We start from the raw sequence: 25,976 nt of genomic DNA on the forward strand, positions 1-25,976 counted from the left end.
CTTAGGTCAGTTAGGATCACTACTTTATTTTAAGAATGTGAAATGTTGAAATAATAGTAGAGAGAATGATTTATTTCAGCTTTTATTTCTTTCATCACTTTCCCAGTGGTTCAGAAGTTTGCATACACTTTGTTAAGTATTTGGTAGCATTGCCTTTAAATTGTTTAACTTGGATCAAACATTTTGGGTGGCCTTCCACAAGCTTCTCACAGTAAGTTGCTGGAATTTTGTTCCATTCCTCCAGACAGAACTGGTGTAACTGAAGCAACACACATCAAAGTTGCTGGTGAACGCAGCAGGCCAGGCAGCACCTCTAGGAAAAGGTACAGTCGACGTTTCAGGCCGAGACTCTTCATCAGGACACCAGCAACTTTGATGTGTGTTGCTCGAATTTCCAGCATCTGCAGAATTTCTGTTGTCTGGTGTAACTGAGTCAGGTTTATAGGCCTTCTTGCTCGCACACACTTTTTCAGCTCTGCCCACAAATTTTCTATCGGATTGAGGTCAGAAAATGATGTCAAGCCTGGTTCATCCTTGGGAGCAACTTCCAAACGCCTGAAGGTACCACGTTCATCTGTACAAACAATAGTACACAAGTATAAACACCATGGGACCACGCAGCCATCATACCACTCAGGAAGGAGATGCATTCTGTCTCCTAGAGTTGAATGTACTTTGGCGCGAAAAGTGCAAATCAATCCCAGAACAGCAGCAAAGGACCTTGTGAAGATGCTGGAGGAAACAGGTAGACAAGTATCTATACCCACAGTAAAACGAGTTCCATATCGACATAACCTGAAAGGCTGCTCAGCAAGGAAGAAGCCACTGCTCCAAAACTGCCACAAAAAAGCCAGACTACAGTTTGTAAGTGTACATGGGGACAAAGATTTTACTTTTTGAAGAAATGTCCTCTGGTCTGATGAAACAAAAATTGAACTGTTTGGCCATAATGACCATCGTTATGTTTGGAGGAAAAAGGGTGAGGCTTGCAAGCCGAAGAACACCATCCCAACTGTGAAACATGGAGGTGGCAGCATCATGTTGTGGGGTGCTTTGCTGCAGGAGGGACTGGTGCACTTCACAAAATAGATGGCATCATGAACAAGGAAAATTATGTGGATATATTGAAGCAACATCTCAAGATATCAGCCAAGATGTTAAAGCTCGGTCGCAAATGGGTCTTCCAAATGGACAATGACCCCAAGCATACCTCCAAAATTGTGGCAAAATTGCTTAAGGACAACAAAGTCAAGGTATTGGAGTGGCCATCACACGGCCCGGACCTCAATCCGATAGAAAATTTGTGGGCAAAACTGAAAAAGCGTGTGCGAGCAAGGAGGCCTACAAACCTGACTCAGTTACACCAGTTCTGTCTGGAGGAATGGAACAAAATTCCAGCAACTTACTGTGGGAAGCTTGTGGACGGCTATCCAAAACGTTTGACCCAAGTTAAACAATTTAAAGGCAATGCTACCAAATACTAACAAAGTGTATGTAAACTTCTGACCCACTGGGAAAGTGATGAAAGAAATAAAAACTGAAATAAATCATTCTCTCTACTATTATTCTGACATTTCACATTCTTAAAATAAAGTAGTGATCCTAACTGATCTAAGACAAGGAATGCTTTCTCGGATTAAATGTCAGGAATTGTGAAAAACTGAGTTTAAATGTATTTGGCTAAGGTGTATGTAAACTTCTGACTTAACTGTATCCCCCAATTTACACCCATTGCTAGAAATAGCCATGGTTAGCAATGACAAGATAATTTTTTTAATTTAATGGGGGATGTATATTGTCCTTGGGTGGCAGGATGCAGGTATGTCTCTACCAAAGTAAGTGTAAGGCACTCTCTCCCTCTGCTAGTCTGCAGGTCATCCTTAGGCAAGGTGTAGCACCTGCTTAGTGCTCCCCCCCCCCACCCCCAATAAGGGTCACGTGAAACCATGGTAGTATGAGTAACGGGTGTATATCTCAATTCCTGGTTATGCAACCACCAGACAGACAACCTTTGAAGAGTATTGACAATGTCTGGGGTCACCCGTCTGGGAAAGACACTGCCCAGAAGGAGGCAATGTCAAACCACTTCTGCAGATAAATTTGCCAAGAACAGTGACCACCCACATCATATGACATGGCGCGTAATGATGATGATGACTGTGATATTGCCCAGGACAATATGGACGACTTCTCTCCTCTCCTTGATGGGATGGAGGAACTTCTTTCACACAAGTCAGTTTAACAATTTTTAACCCCCTATGCGGTGGACTGTGTCCACTCTCTTTTTAAGAATAAGGGATATATTTTTTGAAAGTGAAGAATCAGAGGCTGTGTATATTGGGTAGGGAAAATAACCTGGGCGACAAGGTCAGTCACAACCTTAATGAATAATTGAGGAGACCCCAGAAAAAATATGGCTCGCTCCTTCTTGTGTTTCTTTTACGTTTATCAAAATACCTGAAGTACTTTCAACCTGAAATGGGAACTGAATTTTTCTTTCCAGAGACACTCCTTGGCTGGCTGTGTTTTTCCAGCATTTCTAAGATTCCAGCAGCTGTAGTTTTATTTGTTTTCTGTAAGATCCCGTCTGTCTCTGGAGATCTGGCAGGGCTTTGGTACAAATCTTACCCTGAAGAGCCTTCAACACACAGATCTTGTCAGAGTGTGGAAATGGGGCTATTTGAGCATAAACAGCCAACGGAATCAGGGTACTTGTACCATACAAGCACCTTTCCCATTTATTAAATGTTGATCGGAAATGAGAATGCTTTCTAGATCTTTTTTTGCTGCTGTCCAAGAGGAGAAAACACACCTGCAGCCCCACCTGTAACAAACAGGCTCTGTAGAAATCAGAGTTAGAACTTGCAATCTACTTGGTTTACAAGCCTTAATAGTCAATCATATTAAAGTAATTAAAAAAAAGATAACTAGCAGGTCAGCCTAATTTTGTGCAGTGGGAGCTGATAGTCACATACAATCTAAAAAGGAAATTATTAAATAGACTTAAAATTGTTTTCAATACTGTATTCTTCTGACTCTGGCAAAATCATGTGTTAATAAGCAATCAAGATCTGTTGCAACTAAATCTTACAAGTTACCTGTCCACTATGAGAAGAGCTTATAGCTGTAGAAACACTGGAAGCCTCTAAACAGATTCCATTGGACAACCTGCTGGCAGCTAGACCTTGATCTTGGTATTTTAAAGCACTAGTGAGAGAAGAAAGGAGATGTCTCACAAGTCTGTCCAAATAACCAGAGTATTTCATTTGATTTCAAAATCCCATCCAAATATTTTTTTTCTTTTGACTCTTCCCAAAACCAATTGAACTTTAAACTAGTAATTACATCCACTGGATTTGTTCCTGGGATTTTTTGTCATTGGAAGTACTCACTTGTGGCCAAGGTATAAGTAGAAAGGGCTCTCAGCAGAAATATTCTACAACTGTGGAGCACGTAATTCAGCAGACATCCAGCCTCCCAGCCAGTTGGACATGGACGGTTTGCTATTTCAAAGTTAAGGTTCATACAGAGCACTTCTATTTCTACCCCTACCAATTTTTGCACAAGAAGAACCCAGGGATGGAAGGTACAAGCTATAACCGCACCTTTTCAACGGGCTGCAATTATCACAAGAGGTTATCTGTTGGTGAGGCAACGAGAGGTTTAAAAAGAACTCGAGGCCTTTCGGAACTACTCGGCAGCTACAATAACTATGATCTTTTAGGCATGCAACAGGAGCCAATAAAAAGAAGTGAGGTGTAAACAGATTGGCCATTGTTGGAGTGGACAGGATTAGAGTGGCCAGATTTAGGCAAGAACAGGCACACACAAGAACTTAAGCTTGTGAAATTAGATGGATTAACAAGTGTAGGCAGGATGCTATTTCGGATAGTGGAATGCTCCCCTGTGAGATGAGGGATTTCAGGGTACCTAAACTGGACTATATTTGCAGGAAGTGCACCCAAATTCAGCTCCTGACTTTTAAGGTCAAAGAAGTTGAGCTGGAGTTGGATGTACTCAGGATCATCGGGAGGCTGAAAACCTCATAGCTGAGCCTTTTCCTGAGGCTGGTGACACCCAGTGGGCGATTTCAGAAAGCAGGTGGGTAACCACCAGGAGAATTAAGGGGAGTAAGCAGTCAGTGTAGGGTTCCCCTGCGGCCATTCCATTCACCAATATATCCCTTTGGTTATTGCTGAGGGGATGACAGGAACAGCAGCAGCAGTCAGGTCAGTGGCACTGTGGCCAGATCTGACACTCAGCGGGGAAAGATAAAGTCAGCTGAGACATGGTGATAGGAAACTCAATAGTTGGGGGACAGACCCGAGCTGTAGCCATGAAAACAAAACCAGGATAATGTGTTGCCTCCCCAGTGTTAGGGTCCAGAATGTCTCAGAGAATCTGCAAAAGATTAAAGTGTGAGGGTGAGCAGCCAGAGGTCATGTTGCACATTGGACCCAAATGACAAAAGTAAGAAGTGGGAAGAGGTCCTGCGCACTGAGTATAGGGAGTTGGGAGAAAGGCTGAGGAACAAGACCTCTGGATTACTCCCAGTACCTTGTGCCAATCAGAGAAAGAATAGGATGATAGCACAAATGAATGAGTGGCTGAGGGAGTGGTCCAGGGGACAGGGTTTCAGATTTCTGGATCATTGGGAACTTTTCTGGGAAAGGAATGATCTGTACAAAAAGGACAGGCTACACCTGAACGGGGTGGACCAATATCCTTGCGGGCAGTTTTGCTAGAGCTGTTGGGGAGGGATTAAGCTTATTTGGCAAGGGGATGAAGTATTTAAGTATAGAAGTCGATGCATTGTGTAGTGAGACTGTGAGGAAGGACAGACACGATAGGGAAAAATTGCAGTGGAATGAGTTGAAGAGTTATACCGGGGGAAGGGAATGAAAAAGGCTGATGAATACAGCCTGACTTCAGTGGTTGGGAGATGTTGGGAGCCATTATTAAGGATGATATTTCGGGGTATTTGGAGGTACGTGATAAAATAGGACAAAGTCAGCATGGTTTCCTCAAGGGGAATCCTGTCGGACAAATCTGTTGAAGGTTGAAGTTATTTGAAGAAATAACAGGCAGGATAGACAAAGGACTTTCAGAAAGCTTTTGATAAGGTGCTGCACATGATGCTGCTTAACACGATAAGAGCCACTGGTAATACAGGAAAGATACTGGCATAGATAGAAGATTAGCTGATTGGCAGGAGGCAAAGAGTGGAGGGGCTGTATTCTGGTTGGCTGCCAGTGACTAGTGGTGTTCCACAGGGGGTTGGTATTGGGACAACTTCTTGTCAACAATTTGGATGACAAAATTAAATGTAAATTTTATTATCAAAGTACATACAAGTCACCACATACAACTCAGAAATTCATTTCCTGTGGACATACTCAACAAATCTATAGAACAGTAACCATAAGAGGATTGATGAAAGATCAACTAGAAAGCAGAAGGCAACAAACTGTGCAATTACAAATATAAATAAATAGCAATAATAACTAGAACGTGATAAAGAGTCCTTAAAGAGGGAACATTGGCTGTGGGAACAACTCAGTGCATGGTTAAGTGAGTGCAGTTACCTCCTTTAGTTCAAGAGCCTGTCAGTTGTGAGGTAGTAACTGTTCTTGAACCTGGTGGAGTGAGTCCTGTGGCTCTTGTACCTTCGACCTGATGGCAGCAGCAAGAAAAGAGCATGGCCTAGGTGGTGAGGATCTCTGATAATGGATGCTGCTTTTCTCCAACAGTGCTTCATGTAGACGTGCTCAACGGGTGGGAGGGCTTTACCAGTGATGTACTGGGCTGAATGCACCACCTCCTGTAGGATTTTGTAGGAATTGAATTGATGGCTTTGTGGCCAAGTTTGCAGATGATACAAAGGCAGGTGGAGGGTCTGGTAGTGTTCAGGAAGCAGATAGTTTGCTGAAGGACCTAGACAGATTTGGAGAAAGGGCAAAGAAGTGGCAGATTGAATATAGTGTAGGGAAGTGTATGGTCATGCACTTTGGTAGAAGGAAGAACCATGTAGACTATTTTCAAATGGGGAGAAAATTCAAAAATCAGACATGCAAAGTGGGATTCCCTAAAGATTAACCTGCAGGTTGTCAATTATAAGGACGGCAAATACAATGATAGCATTAATTTCGGGAGGAGTACAATATTGATTTACATATTGAGAAACAGCGTGGAATAGGCCCTTCCGGCTCTTGGAGCCACACTGGCCCTCAATCCCCCAATTCAATACGAGTTTAATCATGGGGATCCGGCTGGGGGCGTAGCAGCAACAGCATCGGCCTTCAGGACAAAAGATCCCGAGTTCAAATCCAGCCGGCTCCCCTGCACCCTTTCCATCTGTGCTGGGTTACGAGCTGGTGATCTCTTTGGAAACTCACCCAGCAGAAGGCAACGGCAAACCACTGCTGTAACTTGCCTCGTACGCAGTCCCCCACTACGTCAGAGAGGCGTGGAGGGAAATCGTCCACTAACCGGAGAAACTCCGTATGTGACACACCTTTCAATAGACAATAGACAACAGGTACAGGAGTAGGCCATTCAGCCCTTCAAGCCAGCACCGCCATTCACTGTGATCATGGCTGATCAGTATCCTTTTCCTGCCTTCTCCCCATATCCCTTCACTTCGCTATCTTTAAGAGCGCTATCTAACTCTTTCTTGAAAGAATCCAGAGAATTGGCCTCCACTGCCTTCTGAAGCAAAGCATTCCACAGAACCACAACCCTCTTTTTGAAAAAGATTTTCCTCAACTCCATTCTAAATTGTCTACCCCTTATTCTTAAACTATGGCCTCTGGTTCTGGACTCCCCCAACATCGGGAACATGTTTCCTGCCTCTAGCGTGTCCAATCCCTTAATAGTCTTATATGTTTCAATCAGATCCCCTCTCATCCTTCTAAATTCCAGTGTATACAACCCCAGTTGCTCCAATCTTTCAACATATGACAGTCCCGCCATCCCGGGAATTAACCTCGTGAACCTACGCTGCACTCTCTCAATAGCAAGAATGTCCTTCCTCAAATTTGGAGACCAAAACTGTACACAATAATCCAGGTATGGTCTCACCAGGGCCCTGTACAACTGCAGAAGGACCTCTTTGCTCCTATACTCAACTCCCCTTGTTATGAAGGCCAACATACCATTAGCTTTCTTCACTGCCTGCTGTACCTGCATGCTTACTTTCAGTGACTGATGAACAAGGACACCTAAATCTCATTGTACTTCCCCTTTTCCTAACTTGATATCATTCAGATAGTAATCTGCCTTCCTGTTCTTGCCACCAAAGTGGATAACCTCACAGTTATCCACATTAAACTGCATCTGCCATGCATCTGCCCACTCACCCAACCTGTCCAAGTCACCCTGCATTCTCATAACATCCTCCTCACATTTCACACTGCCACCCAGCTTTGTGTCATCTACAAATTTGCTAATGCTACTTTTAATCCCTTCATCTAAATCATTAATGTATATTGTAAATAGCTGCAGTCCCTGCACTGAACCTTGCAGTACCCCACTAGTCACTGCCTGCCATTCTGAAAAGGACCCATTAATCCCTACTCTTTGTTTCCTGTCTGCCAACCAATTTTCTATCCATGTCAGTACCCTACCCCCAATACCATTTGCTCTAATTTTGCACACTAACCTCCTATGTGGGACCTTATCAAAGGCTTTCTGAAAGTCCAGGTACACTACATCCACTGGCTTTCCCATGTCCATTTTCCCTTCCTTTAATCACGGGACAATTTACAACGACCTATTAACCTACTAACCAGTAGGTCTTTGGACTGTGGGAGGAAACCGGAGCACCTGGAGGAAACCCATGTGGCCACAGGGAGAACATACAAACTCCTTACAGGCAGCGCGGGAATTGAACCTGAGTTGCTGGTACTGTAAAGCATTGTGCTAACCATTACGCTACCGTGAGCAAGAATGTAATGCTGAGGCTTTATGAGGCATTGGTCAGACCGCACTTAGAAAATTGTGAACAGTTTTGAACCCCTTATGTAGGAAAGGATATGCTGGCACCAGAGAGGGTCCACAGTAGGTTCACAAGAATGATAGGGTTAACATATGAGGTGTGCTTTATAGCTCTGGGCCTGAGCGTAATGGAGTTTAAAAGGAGGATCTCATTGAAAGCTATCGAATTTTGAAAGGCCTAGTGAAAGTGCATATGGAGAGGTTGAGTCCAGGACCAGAGGGCACAGCCTCAGAATAGAGGGCTGTCCATTTACAACACAGATGAGAGGAATTTCTTCAGGGCAGAAGGTGGTGACTCTGTGGAATTCATTGCCACAGACAACTGTCGTGGCCAAGTCATTGAGTATATTTAAAGTGAAGGCTGATAGCTTCTTGATTAGGAAGGATATCAAAGGTTACAGGGAGAAAGCAGGACAATGTAGTAGAAAGAGATAATAAATCAGCCAAAATGAATGGCAGTGCAGACTCAATGGGTCAAGTGGCCTAATTCTGCTCCTATGTCTTTAGGTCTTATGGCCTTCAGTGTACAAACAAATTAAACTGTTTCTCAGCTCCAATTTTTCCTTTATCAGGTAACAAATGCTAGGTTTTGTAATGCAATTACTTTGGTCTAGCTGGAGTTAATATTATCTACTAACATTATGGATTTCTCCTCACTATATATTACGTTCAACATCCCTTCCTGCTATCTTTCATTAGGGGGCACTAGTGCACCAGAAAATAAGCTGTGGCTTATGAACGGAATAAACTATGCCCTCCAGAGGACAGAGCTTCATCAGGTCAATATTAGGAAATCAAAATCAAACATTGTCCAATCACCAAAGATCCTGAATCCAGTGTTATACTTCTTCACTTCTAAATTCTCTCAAATAATTGGCAGGTTGATTTTGATTGACAACAGACTCCAGTCCAGGACTATTTTGGTACCTAATTTCTCACAGAAGTACCAAGTTGCAGTTATGAGAGAGAGACAGTTGGAAGAGTACTCCTATCCCTCCGAGATAGAGTCAGGTACACAGTAATACTGTCACAAATGCAGAATGAACAGAAATTAAAACTGGATGTTGACAGGTCACAGCAAACCGTGGAAGTTGTATAAAAATGTAACAAGGATTGGACAGTGAATAGGGACTAAAAGTAGCCTCATGAAAATGCATCGAAGGGACAGTATGATGGGAGCCATTGTACTGCTAACTTACTATCAACTTTCCTTGGCTTGAATGTGCAAGGTTAAACTTCAAAGTCCTTGGTGCAAGCATATTATACAAGATTTTAACGCTCAACTGCTGACAATACAGGCATGTTGGTTGATACACAAAGATAGCAGCACAAGCATTTCACATTTTTGATCATTTTACCTTGATCGGGCAGAAGTGGTGACCTCTATTTCCGGTTGAGACTTAGATTCAGATAGACCCTGCAATAATAATAGAGAGAATGGAAAAGTAAATTCTACAAAGAGGGAATTCCCCTTTATGGCCACTGGGACTACTGCAGCCTAACACGAATGTATGAAAAATCCATAATACCAACACCTCCCCCTTTCTCATAATTTAAATCCAGAATACTGCCTTTCTCCCTGTTTCAATAAGATTTTCCACTCTCATGCACACATCTCCACATGACTCATCTTGAACCTGTGCCCCTGTCTAATTCTGTCCCCCTGCTTCTAAATCATCATTATTATGTGCTGTGCCATATGATATGGGCAATCATGGTCTTTCACCTATCTTTAATCTGAGAAATTCTTACAAACTCTTCAAAACTTTTGCCTGTCCATCCCTTGATGTAAATCATGAAGGTCATGCGCAGTCAATCATGACTTTTTCTTCCATCAGATTTTTCTGTCACTGCAAAATGTTTGAGCTTCTCTTTCCTCAGTAAATGTCCCAGAAATTCCAGCTGCCATTTCCTGACTGATGATATCAGCCCTTTTCTTATTCCAGCTTTTTGCAATACTTCATTTGTTAATCTTAAATGATAGTTTCATTATTCTTCTCCAAAAAAATCACATCTCTGCAGTTTCAAGTCTTCCTTCATTTTGCTTTAAAATTGTCCAACATTCACTTCCATATGTTAGTGTGGAATGAACGTAGCACGGCAACACCGAGTTTCATACCCATAGAAATTATATTACTCTTTAGTATTTGGCTCAAACATTTGAATGTGCATTTAGCAATCCCAATCTTTCCTCTAATTTCAACATCAGCCCTACGATCAGATGTGTTGCGCTCCCTAAGTAACTGAACTACCATGTTTCTTTAATTGTTTCATTGCCCACTTCCAGTTCGCAGTTCTGTATTTTATTCTTTGTGACAACCGTACATTCAGTTTTGTTGCCGTTGATGGTCAGTCTTCGCTTTGCACTTTCTTCAATGACTTTATCTAGCATTTCTTGGAGCTTCTCTTTAGAACCTGGGGTCCATGGACCCCTCGGTTAATGGAAAGGCTCCATGGCATAAAAAAAGGTTGGGAACCTCTGTTTTAGAAGTAGCTTTCAGCACTGTGTCTGCATATCACAGGTCACGGCACTGTGTGAGACAAGGTGAAAAGTGACTGGATGTTTCAATTCTGATGATGACAAACTGAGCTGTTTAGATGGTGATAAACATGAAGGAGGTGTGGGAATAATATTAGATGCTGAAAGAAGCAAAAGCCTTATGGGATACTGGGCATTATTGGACAGAGTACTGCTTGTAAAACTCTGAGGGCAACCTATGAACATTTTAATAATAGCCGATAGCAGTGAAGAATATATAGAAGTTTTTAATGATACCTTGCAAGAATCAAAGGACCACTGCAAGTCACAAAGAATCATCATGGTGATAGGGGATTTGAGGTGGCAGTGGCAGGGTGGAAATATGTCTCCAGCAAAGGAGGTGCAAGGCCTTCCCTCTGCTAGCCTGCAGGTCACCCTTGGACCAAGCAAAAATCAGCATCACATGAAGCCATGGGAGCAGCAGGTGGATGGTCATGTGAGCAGCTGGTGCACATCTCAAGTCCTGATTATGCGACCTCTGAAGAGTAGCAAACTACTTCTGTACAAAAATTTGCCAAGAACAAATCATGGTCATGGATAGAGAAAAGAATATGAAGAACAGTGCGAAGCTGATCTTCCCCACAGGCAACGTTTCCTCACTCGGTAGAGACACTCATGTACGACAGGTGAGACTCATCCGTCATCAGGCTACTGTTCACAGCAAGATATATCAAAATCAACATGGGATGTGAGACACAAACACGAGAAGATCTGCAGATGCTGGGAATTCAAGGCAACACACACAAAATGCTGGAGGAACTCAGCAGGTCAGGCAGCATCTATGGAAAGGAATAAACAGTCAACGATTCGGGCCAAGATCCTTCATCAGGTTATTCCTTTCCGTGAAATGTGAGAACCCTTTATCAAGCTGGAAAAGTAGAGAATCTGAAGCAAGAACTGGAACGTTTGAAAGCCAACAGCATGGGACTGTGTAAGACAAGGTGGAAAGGGACAGGATGTTTCAATCCTCCCTCTAAAAACACCTCAAAATTCAATGATGTTTACCTACGGCTTTGGTGACGTCCCACATCACAATTGCTTCCTCGCCACTCACTCCTGAAGCGCGTTGTGCTGCACATTATGCAGCAAAATACATGTATTTATTCCAAATGAAATACTGCCGTGTCATTAATGCCCAGCACAGGAGCTTATTGTCTCGTGTGAGGATACAGCTGCTAAGATACACGAGCAGTGTTACATCTGTGGGTGAGTTTGAATAGATTCAAAACTGCAGAGCCATTGAATAAATTCCAGCTGGAAACTCATAGATATCACAGAGGGTGAATGAGAATGGGAAACCTGTGGAGACCAACAATGAATTATCAATGATTGCATTGAATGCAAACTTGACAGGCTAATTGGCCTACACTTGCTCTTTTTGCCTCTCTTGTAATATTCCTGCTTTTTAATGGTCCATTTAACAGCACATCATTGGTCTATTTGTAAGCAATCTCTGCATCCTGAACATATCATAAAATTGTAGAATGATTACAACAAAGCCCATCTTGTCTGTACTACTACATTGACTCAGGCCTAGGGGGCCGGCGTAAGGCCTGTCTGTGCCGGCTCTCAACAAGTAGTAAATGGCCTCTTCTATCTATCAGCCTATTCTCTGTAGCCTCACAAATTTTACTTCAATACATATTTACTTGTCTTGAAGTCTACAATGGAACCTGCCTCCACATCTTCAGAATCCAACCACATCTCAGTTGCTCTTAGTTCTTGTCACTTTCAATTTATACCTGTGACCTCCAGTTCTGAACTCCTTCATCAAAGAGAACAGCTATTGTATTGAGACTCCTTTGCATTTATTCAATTGGGTGGGCTCTTGTCCAGGAGAACTCAATATAATTTCTTTTAAAGTCCCAGTATGAAACGTAAAGGCCTGCTTTAACAAACAAGAGGAAATCTGCAGATGCTGGAAATCAGAGCAACACACACAAAGTGCTGGAGAAACTCAGCAGGCCAGGCAGCATCTATGGGGAAAAAAAAGTACAGTTGATGTTTTAGGCCAAAACCCTTCGACAGGACTGGGGGAAAAAAAAAACTGAGTAGATTTAAAACGTGGGGGGAGGAGAGAGAGAATCACCTGCTTTAATATAGTTTAGCTTCAGAGTTTAGCACAGAAACATCTGCCTGGATTATCTAGTCTCTTTTGCACTGTACCTGAAGAACAGTCATGCGAGCTGATGCAGTGTGTGCAGACTCAGGGTCTTTCCCATGATCTCGGATGTCCTGATTGTGACGCTCTCGTACAATGTACTCATACGTGCTCAGCTTCTTGAAGACTAGAAAAGTACAGGAATAACATTCAAAATAGTCTCCTGAAACTGGCTGAATTCAACTAGTTGCATGCCTGCACCGTCCAGGAATGCAGAAACTACACGTGGGCTAGCCTGCGTTCTCTAAAGGGATCAATTGCTGTTATCGGAGACCAAAGAGAGAGCCTCCTTGTCAGTTACTGCACTTCTCCTCCTCAACCACCCAATCCTTCCAGGTCCCTCTAGACAGACAGCAGTCTAGAACACAGTTTCTCTGCAATCGTCCAAAATGTACCACACAAGCCTCTCGGCAACAAGCTAAGATCTAGAATCTGCCTCTCTGTAACAATCTGAAATCTAGAACAATCTCATCATTCTTCCCCCATCTGTCCCACGGAAACAAACCTTAGCAATAACAAATCTTGAAATGAGAAATTAAATCTGCATTGCTCCACACTCACATAAATAAATGTGAAAGCACAGCAGATGACCAAGCAGCATCAGTGAAGCAAGACTGAGGATGATGGTGATTCCTGCTATGACTAAAATTCCAACTTGCGACGTCTCCACGGGGGCAATGGGCAAAAATGCCAACCAAGTGTTGTTTCCTTGAACATCTGTGCAAATAAAGCAAAATACAGTTACTTACTATACACAGTACTATTGACTGAATTATAACATGCCTTAAATCAAATCAACTATTTCACGTTTGCAAAATGCCTGATGAGGATATGTTGAGCGAGCTAGGGCTTTTCTCTTTGGAGCGAAGGAGGATGAGAGGTGACTTGATAGAGGTGTACAAGATTAAGAAGAGGCACAGAATGAGGGGGCAGCCAGAGGCTTTATCCCAGAGCAGAAATGGATAATGCAAGGGCATTTAATGCTAAGGTGAATGGAGGAAAGTATAAAGCGAAATGTCAGAGACATTTTGATTCTATCCTCGTATCCCTGCTCCAGCAGATAGTTCAACAAGGGCATTTGCATTTCTGATCCATTTTATATGTGAAAGGTTTGAGTCCAAATTCTTTGACTTGCCATCTCGTGACAAACAGCACTGGTTGTTTCTTAGACCAAGTAACAATACATGTTCAGTTGAGTAAAATATCCCTTGGTGTTCCACAGGCAGATTTAACATAATCTGAGACTGAGCAAATGTGTTAGATCAGGTGGTTAACGGCTTGAGAGAAATGATAAGATCGAGGGAAAGTCAGTGAAGGGAGAGGAAGAGGGGTTTGCAGAATTCCAAAGCATACTACATACAACCTCCATATAGGAGGGAGGTGGCTGTGTTCTAGAAAACTCTCCATATTAGACCATAAGACATAGGAGCAGAGTTAGGCCATCTGGACCATCAAGTCTGCTCCGCCATTCAATCATGACTGATCCTTTTTTTTTCTCCTCCTCAACTGCAGTTCCCAGCCTTCTCCCTGTAACCTTTGAAGCTGTGTCCAATCAGGAACCTATCAATCTCTGCCTTAAATACACCCAACAACCTGGCCTCCACAGCTGCATGTGGCAACAAATTCACCACCCTTTGGCTAAAGAAAGTTCTCTGCATCTGTTTTGGAAGGGCGTCCCTCTATCCTGAGGCTGTGCCCTCTTGTCCTGACTCTCACCATAGGAAACATCCTTTCCACATCTACTCTGTCTTGGCCTTTCAACATTCAAAAGGCTTCAATGAGATCCATCCCCATCCTTCTGAATTCCAGCAAGTACAGACCCAGAACCATCAAACATTCCTTTTATGATAACCGTTTCATTCCTGGAATCATCCTTGTGAACCTCCTCTGGACCCTCTCCAACGCAAGCACATCTTTTCGCAGCTGAGGGGCCCAAAACTGTTCACAATACTCAAGGTGAGGCTTCACCAGTGCCTTATAAAGCCTCAGCATTGCATCCTTGCTCTTGTATTCTAGACCTCTTGAAATCAATGCTAACATGGCATTTGCCTTCCTCACCACCAACTCAACCTGCAAGTATACCTTCAGTGTGTTCCGCACAAAGGAATCCCAAGTCCCTCTGCATCTCAGATTCCTAGATTTTCTCCCCGTTTAGAAAATAGTCTGCACATTTATTTTTATTACCAAGGTGCATGAACATGCATTTTCCAAAATTGTATTTCACTTGCTACTTTCTTTCCCATTCTCCTAATCTGTCTAAGTCCTTCTGCATCCTACCAGTTTCCTCAACACTACCTGCCCCTCCACCAATATTGCAATTTTCCATAATGCAAAGCCACATCATCTGCGTATGCATCAAGTTAGGAAAGCTGAAAAAAAATGACACCTAAAGTGGATTTTTAACTCTGTATCTCAGACTTCGTAGTAGAGTTGTGAATTCTTTACAGGCAAATTTTCACTACATGATCTTTTATAATGTGGGTGATGCTTGTAGCCAAATTGCCAATAGCAGTGAAAGAACCGTTGCTGACTCAAAGGGGACAAAGTACAACTAGCTGATCTATTAAGCTTGTCCAGATCAGTGGCAGAGTAATTATATATTGGAATATCCTTTTTTTAAAGTGAGAAAAGTAAATTGGGAAAAGGAAAATAAAAATTGTTTGACCAAACACAGCAGCTGGAAACAGGAACTTGTGTGAGGAAACAGCAGAGATATGAACATCCAACCAAGTTGAGTTACAACAATTAGCTTCAGTCAGTAGCTCAGGGCTTGTGTACATAAACCAGCAAGCTTTCAAGTTAATACTGTTGGAGAAGAATGGAAAGCCTGCCTCTTGACTATATTCGAGAAAACTTTCTTACTCAAAATCCCCTCTGACATATTAAGTGAGATTGAATAGAATAGAAGTCACTGATCAGATAAAGCTGCAGAGAAGATATATAAAATATACCATCTCAGTTATCGTAAGAGACTTAAAGTGATGGGAATATTAGAGAGCTTGGAAAATTTATTTTAGCTACTGTATACTGGCCAGAGAAGGGCATGGTTCCTGATTTCAGATGCTGTATGTGGTCCCTGCATGTTCTCCCCATGATTACAATGAGTTTCCTCCACGCACTTATAACCTAATTGGCAAATTAATTGGTTCCCATAAATTACCACTTGTATAGATGGCTGACAGAGGAAAAGGGGTGGAGCCAATGAACAAGAGAGAATGCGTTGCCAAGATATAAATAAAATTGACGCAATTGCACCAAGCAGAGGCAAAGACTCTGTGTGCCAATAGCCTCCTTTTATGTGATTAAAAAAATGTACTTGCACTTCAAATAATTCTGGACATTTTCTTAACGTGTCTTTTTTATCTCACCTGCAGACCACATGGTTTCAATGACATGACAAGAGTATATAGGGGAGAGTGGGCAAGTTCAAGCGGGATTTTTTTTAAAACACAGAGTGGTTGGGGGAGGGGGAGGGTGCCCAGAATGCACTGAAGCACTGCTGGGAGTGGTAGTGGAAATAAAAAGATGTGTTTAAGAAGTTCTTACATAGGCACATGAACACCCAGAAAACAGGGATATCAACATTGTGTAGGTAGAAGGTATTAGTTTCAATATTAAGTTTGGCACATCATAGGTCAAAGGGCCTGTTCCTTTGCTGTACTGTCCTGTGTTCTATATTGTCATGTACTTTACATGAGACAGACTGGATGGCCGAGAAGGTCATCTACGATCAGCCTTGCCCCTGTATGACTAATGTCCTTCTCCAGAACCCATTCACTCAAAGTGAATGTAGATCCTTTGTGGCTGAGATACTCTCTCCTAGATGCTGTTTTCTTCTTCTAGCGAAGACCAGACTCCTTGAGAACCTCGTCTGGAAGCACCTATTCATTGCTACTATGACTAGTATACTGGCACAGTGAAAAGTACAAAATACCGCAAAGAATCCTAGTCACCAAAAAAATTATTGTTTACCATAGTATGTACCCTCAATAGTTAGAACATTAGAATCAGAATAAGGTTTAATATCACTGGCATATGTCATGAAATGTGTTAACTTTATAACAGCAGTACAATGAAATACATGATACATAAATATAGAGAAAAAAACTGGATCAAAGTATATGTCTACTAAATACTGTAGATAATTTAAAATAAGTAGTGCTAAAGAAAAGAAAGAAAGAAAAATGCAGTGAGTTAGTGTTCATGGGTTCAATGTCCATTCAGAAATGAGCTGGCAGAGGGGAAGAATCTGCTCCTGAATCGCTGAGTGTGTGCCTTCAGGCTTCTGTACCTCCTTCCTGATAGTACCAATGAGAAGAGGGCACTTCCTGGGTGGTGGGAGTCCTTTATCATGGACATTAGGGTGAAATAAAATGTCAGGGTTAAATAAAACTAAGCTGCTTTAAAAATGTGGTACCATACTAGTTCCTTACAGCTTAATCTTTAAAGTCACAATAACCAGCTGGGTATAAAAGAGCAGGCAGATGAAAAACAACAAGGTAAAACACTTAGGCTGCAAATATGAAATGTGTGTAGAAAACACTGGAAATACTCAGTGAGTCAGGCATCTGTGGAAGGAGGAACAAATCCAACATTTCAATGACATTTAACCACCGCACAGTTCTGGATGGGTTGGGGAATGACAGTAGGGAGAAGAGAACAAAGAGATTGCAATACTTCCTAAAGTACAAGACTTGGCAAACATACTCTGGCTCCCAACATCACCGTGACAAAAGGATCTAGTGCTTTTCCGATGTGTATGACGAATAAACAATTCTCGGGCTTCACAGGCATCGATTGTAACCGACATTTCGATGACAAACTCTGCCATCCCTGAAGAAGATAGCAGAGTTTGTCATCGAAATGTTGGTTATAATCGATACCTGAACCCGGCTGGAAGACCAAGAAGAGTTTATTCATCATTGAGACAAGTTCACGAGTTCTGAACTGGAATGTAAAATACAATAACTACTTCTGTGAGAGCCAAAGTATTTATTTATGTAACATCTTTAAATGTTGGCAGTTCATGAGGGGAATTTCAGAGTGCAGTCATGTGCACAAGAATGCTCCCTCAGAACATCTCACCACTCGGCCCCACCTCTAGAAAATCAGGTATAATAAAGATACTAACTTCAGGATGCCTGTGTGTAATGTGTGTATTTAACACACCCCTCAAAAAGCAGTTGCATTGAAATTTCTGCCAACAGACCTATCAAGGATGGGCAGCAGCAAATGTGGCTGTTATCGGGAACAGTGAACATTACCAATCACAAACTCTCCATTTTTGTGACAAACTCAATGCCACTTTTAAATCGCACATACATTTAAACTGCGGAGCCGTGCGGAGTTCTGCAGGATTTACAAACTGCTGGATGAAAACGTAAACGACAACTAGTGCAATCAGCAGAATACCGAGAACAGCAGACACCACGGTGTGGAAGAAATACCTAAAAGAGATTCAGAATAAAGGGTTATGTTAAATTTCACACATACAGGAATTAAAACACATTTTCACAGTTTAATGTTTGGTAGCTATAAACTTGTAGGTCTTTAAAAACGGAGTATCAAACAAAAGGCACACTTCAAAATTACATTACCTAATTTCTCCTGAGTGGTCTAAAGAAACATTAACATCAGCTATAACATCACTGAATTAATATCCATTATGCTATTGTGATTTGTGGAGGTGGAAGTGCCTCGTTGCATTTCCCAAGAGATGTTCTCTGATGCAGAAACCTTCACAACTAGCTGCACATTAGGGATGGGGGTGGAGAGGGTCTGAAGTCTGATTCACACGAGTTATTTGGATTTCCAGCATCTGCAGAATTTCTCGTTTGTAATTGATTCACACGCTGTTGTAAAAGGGCAGCTCTCTTATGAAAGGTCTAGGCAGGTGTCGGTAGAAAGCACTTGCACTTAAACAGCATCTTTCACAGCCTCAGGATTTCCTGAAGTTCTCACAGTCTAATAACATAAACTGTCAGAAAGGCACACAGTATGGAAGCAGGCGCTTTAACGCATCTAATCCAAGTTGGCCATCAACAACCCATTTACACTAAACCAGTTTTTCTTCCTCACCACATTCCCATCAACTCCCCCCCAGATTCTACATACTGGAGGAAATTACAGTAGCCAATTACCAACCAATCCACACATCTCTGTGATGTGAGAGAAAACCAGAGCACGCAGTGGAAACCCATGTGGTCAAAGAATGAACAAGCAAATACCACACAGAGTGTCCGAAGTAAGGATTTGTGCTGTGAGGTAGTCAGCTCTCTGAGCTGCACCAGTATGCCACCCCATCGCAGAGAAAGACAGCACAGCCAGTCACCACAAGCAAACCCCCCCAGACAAAAATGAAATGAAAGGCCAGCTAATGTTTCCCCTTATCTGTGGATTGGTTATCAGGAGCAATTGTTGGGCAAGATGCAGAAGGAAGAACACTGCCTCTTCAAGTGAAGCATGGCATCTCTTCTGTCCACCTAAAGGAGTAGACAGGCCCTTGGCTTAATGGCTCAATTGGCAATACAGCAGTCTGTTTGCATTGCAGAGTAAGCTTATTCTTGGACTGTGCTCTCAAGTTTGGTGAGGAACCTGAAGCCATAATGTCTAGCGCAGGGCTTCTTATTGACAAGAGAAATAGTGGTGGAAGAACTCAGCAGATCAGGCTGTATCTATAGAGGCAAAAGATGCAAGTCAACCCTTCATTGAAAACATTGAGTCACGATGTAGGGTCTTAACCTGACTCCTCATGCCTTTAAGCCCCCATAAATGCTGCATGACAAGTTGCAGTTTTTACTTTAGCAGCTTATTTTTCGCACCAGATTCCAACATTCTAATTTCTTATTTCTTTGAAAAAAAACGGGCAATGATACCTTCAAAGAGCAAAGTGATAACTTATAACAGGAGGTCCCACTTATCTAATTTTTTACTCGGCTGAAACATGAGATGTCAGTAAACCATTAATGAAATTTATGGTGTGATAGTTTTCCACTTCATTTCAAGAATAACTATGCAATGAAACAATATTTACTCCAACTTGTATTAAAGACACAAAGGTCACGGAAACAATTCAGCCTTTCAAGTGTCACAGCCGTAGCTCCCATTATTCTTTTTTTAAAAAAATGGACAAAAACCATTGCCCTTGCTTAAGAAGCATTTCTTGCATTGTACTTTATTGGCTAAACTTCCTCTACAGCCTACAGCTCAAAAATGTTTGGTGGAGTCATGTGCTAGTAACTGACAACAGCAGGAGAACAGTTCCAAACCAGGCTGCTCAACAAGCCAAAACGGGCTGGATTAGTATCTAGAATCTAAATACACAGTGAGATGATCAAATTATTTCCTTGAAAAAAATAAATAAAAGGAGGCTCAATAAAGAAATGCAGCATGTGTCAAATCAGCAGTAAGTTCAATTGTCCCTAGATGTGACTTAAGAGCCATCAGACAAATTTTGACACCGAGTCATGCAACGAAATTTCAAGACAGTTAATCAGCACTTTAGCTTAGTTAGTTTCAGGACATAATGAGGAAGCAAAGAGTAAGAGGAATGTCCAAGCCAATCAGGCAGCATCTGTGGAAGGCAATGGACAGTCAATGATTTGAGTCAAAACACTTCATATTTTGTCTGAAAGATAGAGGAGAGATAGCCAGCATAAAATGGGGAAGGGAAGGGTTGGAAGAAGAGCTGCTGAGAAAAGTGTGGGTCCTGTTGAAAATGAATGGCAGGCAGGTGAAATACAGACTGAGGCTGGGAGGAAAGGTTACCTATTGTTAGGATAATGACTGAGCGAAAACAAGTTGCAAAAGTGATCCAAGTGACTTAAAGCAAATCAAGCTCATTAAGCCTCAGTACACAGGTTGGCAACTGTACACGCAAATTGTGTACCCTTTTTAACTGCTTACTCTGTTAAGCAGTTAACCATTAACTGCATCTGGCTCAAGGGATTTTTGTGATTCTTGCAGGATGACACTAAATCTCTGACTCATTTTGTTTGCAAATCAGAATTCTAATAAGATTGCTAGCTTAGTCAAGTACTGCCCAATAAGAGCACAAGGGCAAGTCTAGAAAAAGATTACCACACAAAGTAAAAGATTAAGCTCTTTGGGCTAGAGATTAACTTTAAAAAAAGATTCTAAATATAAAGGGCTCTTAGTACACTGAGGCGCCAAGCCTCAGAATATTAATTCTTCATTTCTCCTTTTATTACTGCAAAGTATTAAAATATCTGCAACCAACAGATCCCTTCAGAAGTTGTATTATAGCTCTTCCTTAAAGAAACTTAAACATAATTCACCAGGTATCAAGTTTTTTTTCAACAAGTGAGAAAGAAGTGCTACGATTTTTCCCCACAGTATATTACTGAAACTCTTTAAGGATTGAGCTCCAAGCAGTGTGCATTTATCCTGCACACAAAATGCTGAAGGAACTCAGCAAGCCAGATCACATCTATGGGAAAGAGTACACAATCGACATTTCAGGCCAAAACCCGTCAGCAGGACTGATTTCCAGCATCTACAGATTTTCTTTTGTTTGTGTACAGATCCTGATCCGGTTACAAATGCCTAACTTACGGATACCTGTACCCAACCATGAGCATTCGGGAGGCCAGCAGGATGGATGGGGTTGGATTTGACGGCTGGTACAGAGCTACAGGCACCTTCTGCAGGGTGGGAACGGGGCATTTCCACGTGTCATCTCTCTCCACCCCACCATTCTGCTCCTGCTCCATCCCTCCACACCACTACTCCCCATAAGCAACAAAATACAGATACGGATACGGACACAGAGGAGCAGATTGGGAGGCAGATTTTGGAAAGGTGCAAAAATAACAGGGTTGTTATCATGGGTGACTTTAACTTCCCTAATATTGATTGGCACCTGATTAGTTCCAAGGGTTTAGATGGGGCAGAATTTGTTAAGTGTGTCCAGGATGGATTCCTGTCACAGTATGTGGTCAGGCCGACCAGGGGGAATGCCATACTAGATCTAGTACTTGGTAATGAACCGGGTCAGGTCACAGATCTCTCAGTGGGTGAGCATCTGGGGGACAGTGACCACCGCTCCCTGGCCTTTATAATTATCATGGAAAAGGATAGAATCAAAGAGCACAGGAAAATTTTTAATTGGGGAAAGGTAAATTATGCGGCTATAAGGCTAGAACTTGCGGGTGTGAATTGGGATGATGTTTTTGCAGGGAAATGTACTATGGACATATGGTCGATGTTTAGAGATCTCTTGCGGGATGTAAGGGATAAATTTGTCACGGTGAGGAAGATAAAGAATGGTAGGGTGAAGGAACCATGGCTGACAAGTGAGGTGGAAAATCTAGTCAGGTGGAAGAAGGCAGCATACATGAGGTTTAGGAAGCAAGGATCAGATGGGTCTATTGAGGAATATAGGGAAGGAAGAAAGGAGCTTAAGAAGGGGCTGAGAAGAGCAAGAAGGGGGCATGAGAAGGCCTTGGTGAGTAGGGTAAAGGAAAACCCCAAGGCATTCTTCAATTATGTGAAGAACAAAAGGATGACAGGAGTGAAGGTAGGACCAATTAGAGATAAAGGTGGGAAGGTGTGCCTGGAGGCTGTGGAAGTGAGCAAGGTCCTCAATGAATACTTCTCTTCGGTATTCATCAATGAGAGGGAACTTGATGATGGTGAGGATAATATGAGTGAGGTTGATGTTCTGGAGCATGTTGATATTAAGGGAGAAGAGGTGTTGGAGTTGTTAAAATACATTAGGACAGATAAGTCCCCGGGGCCTGACGGAATATTCCCCAGGCTGCTCCACGAGGCGAGGGAAGAGATTGCTGAGCCTCTGGCTAGGATCTTTATGTCCTCGTTGTCCACGGGAATGGTACCGGAGGATTGGAGGTAGGCGAATGTTGTTCCCTTGTTCAAAAAAGGTAGTAGGGATAGTCCGGGTAATTATAGACCAGTGAGCCTTACGTCTGTGGTGGGAAAGCTGCTGGAAAAGATTCTTAAAGATAGGATCTATAGGCATTTAGAGAATTATGGTCTGATCAGGGACAGTCAGCATGGCTTTGTGAAGGGCAGATCGTGCCTAACAAGCCTGATAGAGTTCTTTAAGGAGTTGATCAGGCATATAGATGAGGGTAGTGCAGTGGATGTGATCTATATGGATTTTAGTAAGGCATTTGACAAGGTTCCACATGGTAGGCTTATTCAGAAAGTTAGAAGGCATGGGATCCAGGGAAGTTTGGCCAGGTGGATTCAGAATTGGCTTGCCTGCAGAAGGCAGAGGGTGGTGGTGGAGGGAGTACATTCAGATTGGTTGGATTGTGACTAGTGGTGTCCCACAAGGATCTGTTCTGGCCTCCACTTTTCATGATTTTTATTAACGACCTGGATGTGGGGGTAGAAGGGTGGGTTGGCAAGTTTGCAGACAACACAAAGGTTGGTGGTGTTGTAGATAGTGTAGAGGATTGTCAAAGATTGCAGAGAGACATTGATAGGATGCAGAGGTGGGCTGAGAAGTGGCAGATGGAGTTCAACCTGGAGAAGTGTGAGCTGGTACACTTTGGAAGGACAAACTCCAAGGCAGAGTACAAAGTAAATGGCAGGATACTTGGTAGTGTGGAGGAGCAGAGGGATCTCGGGGTACATGTCCACAGATCCCCGAAAGTCGCCTCACAGGTGGATAGGGTAGTTAAGAAAGCTTATGGGGTGTTAGCTTTCATAAGTCGAGGGATAGAGTTTAAGAGTTGCGATGTAATGATGTAGCTCTATAAAACTCTGGTTAGGCCACAATTGGAGTACTGTATCCAGTTCTGGTCACCTCACTATAGGAAGGATGTGGAAGCATTGGAAAGGGTACAGAGGAGATTTACCAGGATGCTGCCTGGTTTTGAAAGTATGCATTATGATCAGAGATTAAGGGAACTAGGGCTTTACTCTTTGGAGAGAAGGAGGATGAGAAGAGACATGATAAAGGTGTACAAGATAATAAAAGGAATAGATAGAGTGGATAGCCAGCGCCTCTTCCCCAGGGCACCACTGCTCAATACAAGAGGACGTGGCTTTAAGGTAAGGGGTGGGAAGTTCAAGGGGGATATTAGAGGAAGGTTTTTTACTCAAGAGAGTGGTTGGTGCGTGGAATGCACTGCCTGAGTCAGTGGTGGAGGCGGATACACTAGTGAAGTTTAAGAGATTACTAGACAGGTATATGGAGGAATCTAAGGTGGGGGCTTATGTGGGAGGCAGGGTTTGAGGGTCGGCACAACATTGTGGGCTGAAGGGCCTGTACTGTGCTGTACTATTCTATGTTCTATGTTCTAAAAACGGGGGATTGTGTCTAGCCGAGCGGAACAAGATGCAGTGAGCAAACTCACTCATTCACTGAGTTAATGAGGTTAGCTGACAGTGGCTCTCATCACGGCTGCTTCGGTTCATTTCTGATTTGCAAACAGTCTGGGTTACACTTAAGAACAGAAACTGATCATAACGTGAGGACTTCCTGTATTACTTTGCAGTTACAACTATCAGAAAAGACTTAATAGGCTAGTCTTTCCTCTCACGAGAAGGCTGAAGGGATAAGTTGGAGTTAACGAAAATGGTTAAGTATGAGGGAGTCCAGAGTTAGTGCACCAGTACAATTTAATCATTTCTAAAATCAAACCAGGATTATGAGATAGAATGTTAATCGTACCATTCCTTAAAGTGAAGAACCAGCTTAACAATTCACATTGTTAAAAACCTGGCTCAGCAATAGCTCTCTTTTCCAGGTCAGGGGCTGTGATTTCAAGCTCAAGTGCATGGTCAAGACAAGTATTTCCATGTAATACTGACAGTGCACTGTTCTATTACAACAGTCATCTATCAGAGCGATAGAGCAGTGAAAGAAGTGCATGGAGTAAAGCCAGACCTAACATATGGAGAGATTTTGAGGAAAGAGAAGCAGAATAAAGGGTGTAAAGGTAGTAAGGTAGAAGGGCTAAAGTGTGTGTACTTCAGTGCAAGAAGCATCAGGAACAAAGGTGATGAACTGAGAGCTTGGATACATACATGGAATTATGATGTAGTGGCCATTACAGAGACTTGGCTGGCACCAGGGCAGGAATGGATTCTCAATATTCCTGGATTTCAGTGCTTTAAAAGGGACAGAGAGGGGGGAAAAGGGGAGGAGGGGTGGCATTACTGGTCAGGGATACTATTACAGCTACAGAAAGGGTGGGTAATGTAGCAGGATCCTCTTTTGAGTCAATATGGGTGGAAGTCAGGAACAGGAAGGGAGCAGTTACTCTACTGGGGGTATTCTATAAGCCCCCTGGAAGTAGCAGAGATACAGAGGAGCAGATTGGGAGGCAGATTTTGGAAAGGTACAAAAATAACAGGGTTTTTATCATAGGTGACTTTAACTTCCCTAATATTGATTGGCACCTGATTAGTTCCAAGGGTTTAGATGGGGCAGAGTTTGTTAAGTGTGTCCAGGATGGATTCCTGTCACAGTATGTTGACAGGCTGACTAGGGGGAATGCCATACTAGATCTAGTATTGGGTAACGAACCAGGTCAGGTCACAGATCTCTCAGTGGGTGAGCATCTGGGGGACAGTGATCACCGCTCCCTGGCCTTTAGCATTATCATGAAAAAGGATAGAATCAGAGAGGACAGGAAAATTTTTAATTGGGGAAGAGCAAATTATGAGGCTATAAGGCTAGAACATGCGGGTGTGAATTGGGATAATGTTTTTGCAGGGAAATGTACTATGGACATGTGGTCGATGTTTAGGGATCTCTTGCAGGATGTTATGGATAAATTTGTCCCAGTGAGGAAGATAAAGAATGGTAGGGTGAAGGAACCATGGCTGACAAGTAAGGTGGAAAACCTACTCAGGTGGAAGAAGGCAGCATATATGAGGTTTAGGAAGCAAGGATCAGATGGGTCTATTGAGGAATATAGGGTAGCAAGAAAGGAGCTTAAGAAGGGGCTGAGGAGAGCAAGAAGGGGGCATGAGAAGGCCTTGGTGAGTAGGGTAAAGGAAAACCCCAAGGCATTCTTCAATTATGTGAAGAACAAAAGGATGACAGGAGTGAAGGTAGGATCAATTACAGATAAAGGTGGGAAGATGTGCCTGGAGGCTGTGGAAGTGAGCGAGGCCCTCAATGAATACTTCTCTTCGGTATTCATCAATGAGAGGGAACTTGATGACGGTGAGGACAATATGAGTGAGGTTGATGTTCTGGAGCATGTTGATATTAAGGGAGAGGAAGTATTGGAGTTGTTAAAATATATTAGGATGGATAAGTCCCTGGGGCCTGACGGA

The 25,976-nt window shown here is 42.6% G+C and overlaps 1 protein-coding gene across 7 annotated transcripts in view; it reads right to left on the bottom strand.

The window, feature by feature from the left end:
- Window positions 1-25,976, bottom strand: part of zdhhc11 (zinc finger DHHC-type containing 11) — a 134,127-nt gene that overhangs the window by 7,173 nt on the left and 100,978 nt on the right. For all 7 annotated transcript variants that reach the window (XM_072283459.1, XM_072283456.1, XM_072283458.1 and 4 more), the window contains exons 5-9: window positions 18,018-18,142; window positions 13,257-13,412; window positions 12,701-12,822; window positions 9,354-9,412; window positions 3,099-3,207 (exon numbers count right to left, since the gene is read on the bottom strand). In XM_072283459.1, coding sequence (XP_072139560.1) covers window positions 3,099-3,207; window positions 9,354-9,412; window positions 12,701-12,822; window positions 13,257-13,412; window positions 18,018-18,142 — 571 coding nt within the window. The remainder of the gene's footprint in view (window positions 1-3,098; window positions 3,208-9,353; window positions 9,413-12,700; window positions 12,823-13,256; window positions 13,413-18,017; window positions 18,143-25,976) is intronic.

Source organism: Mobula birostris, chromosome 19 (genome assembly GCF_030028105.1).
Source record: "Mobula birostris isolate sMobBir1 chromosome 19, sMobBir1.hap1, whole genome shotgun sequence".
NCBI lineage: Eukaryota > Metazoa > Chordata > Chondrichthyes > Myliobatiformes > Myliobatidae > Mobula > Mobula birostris.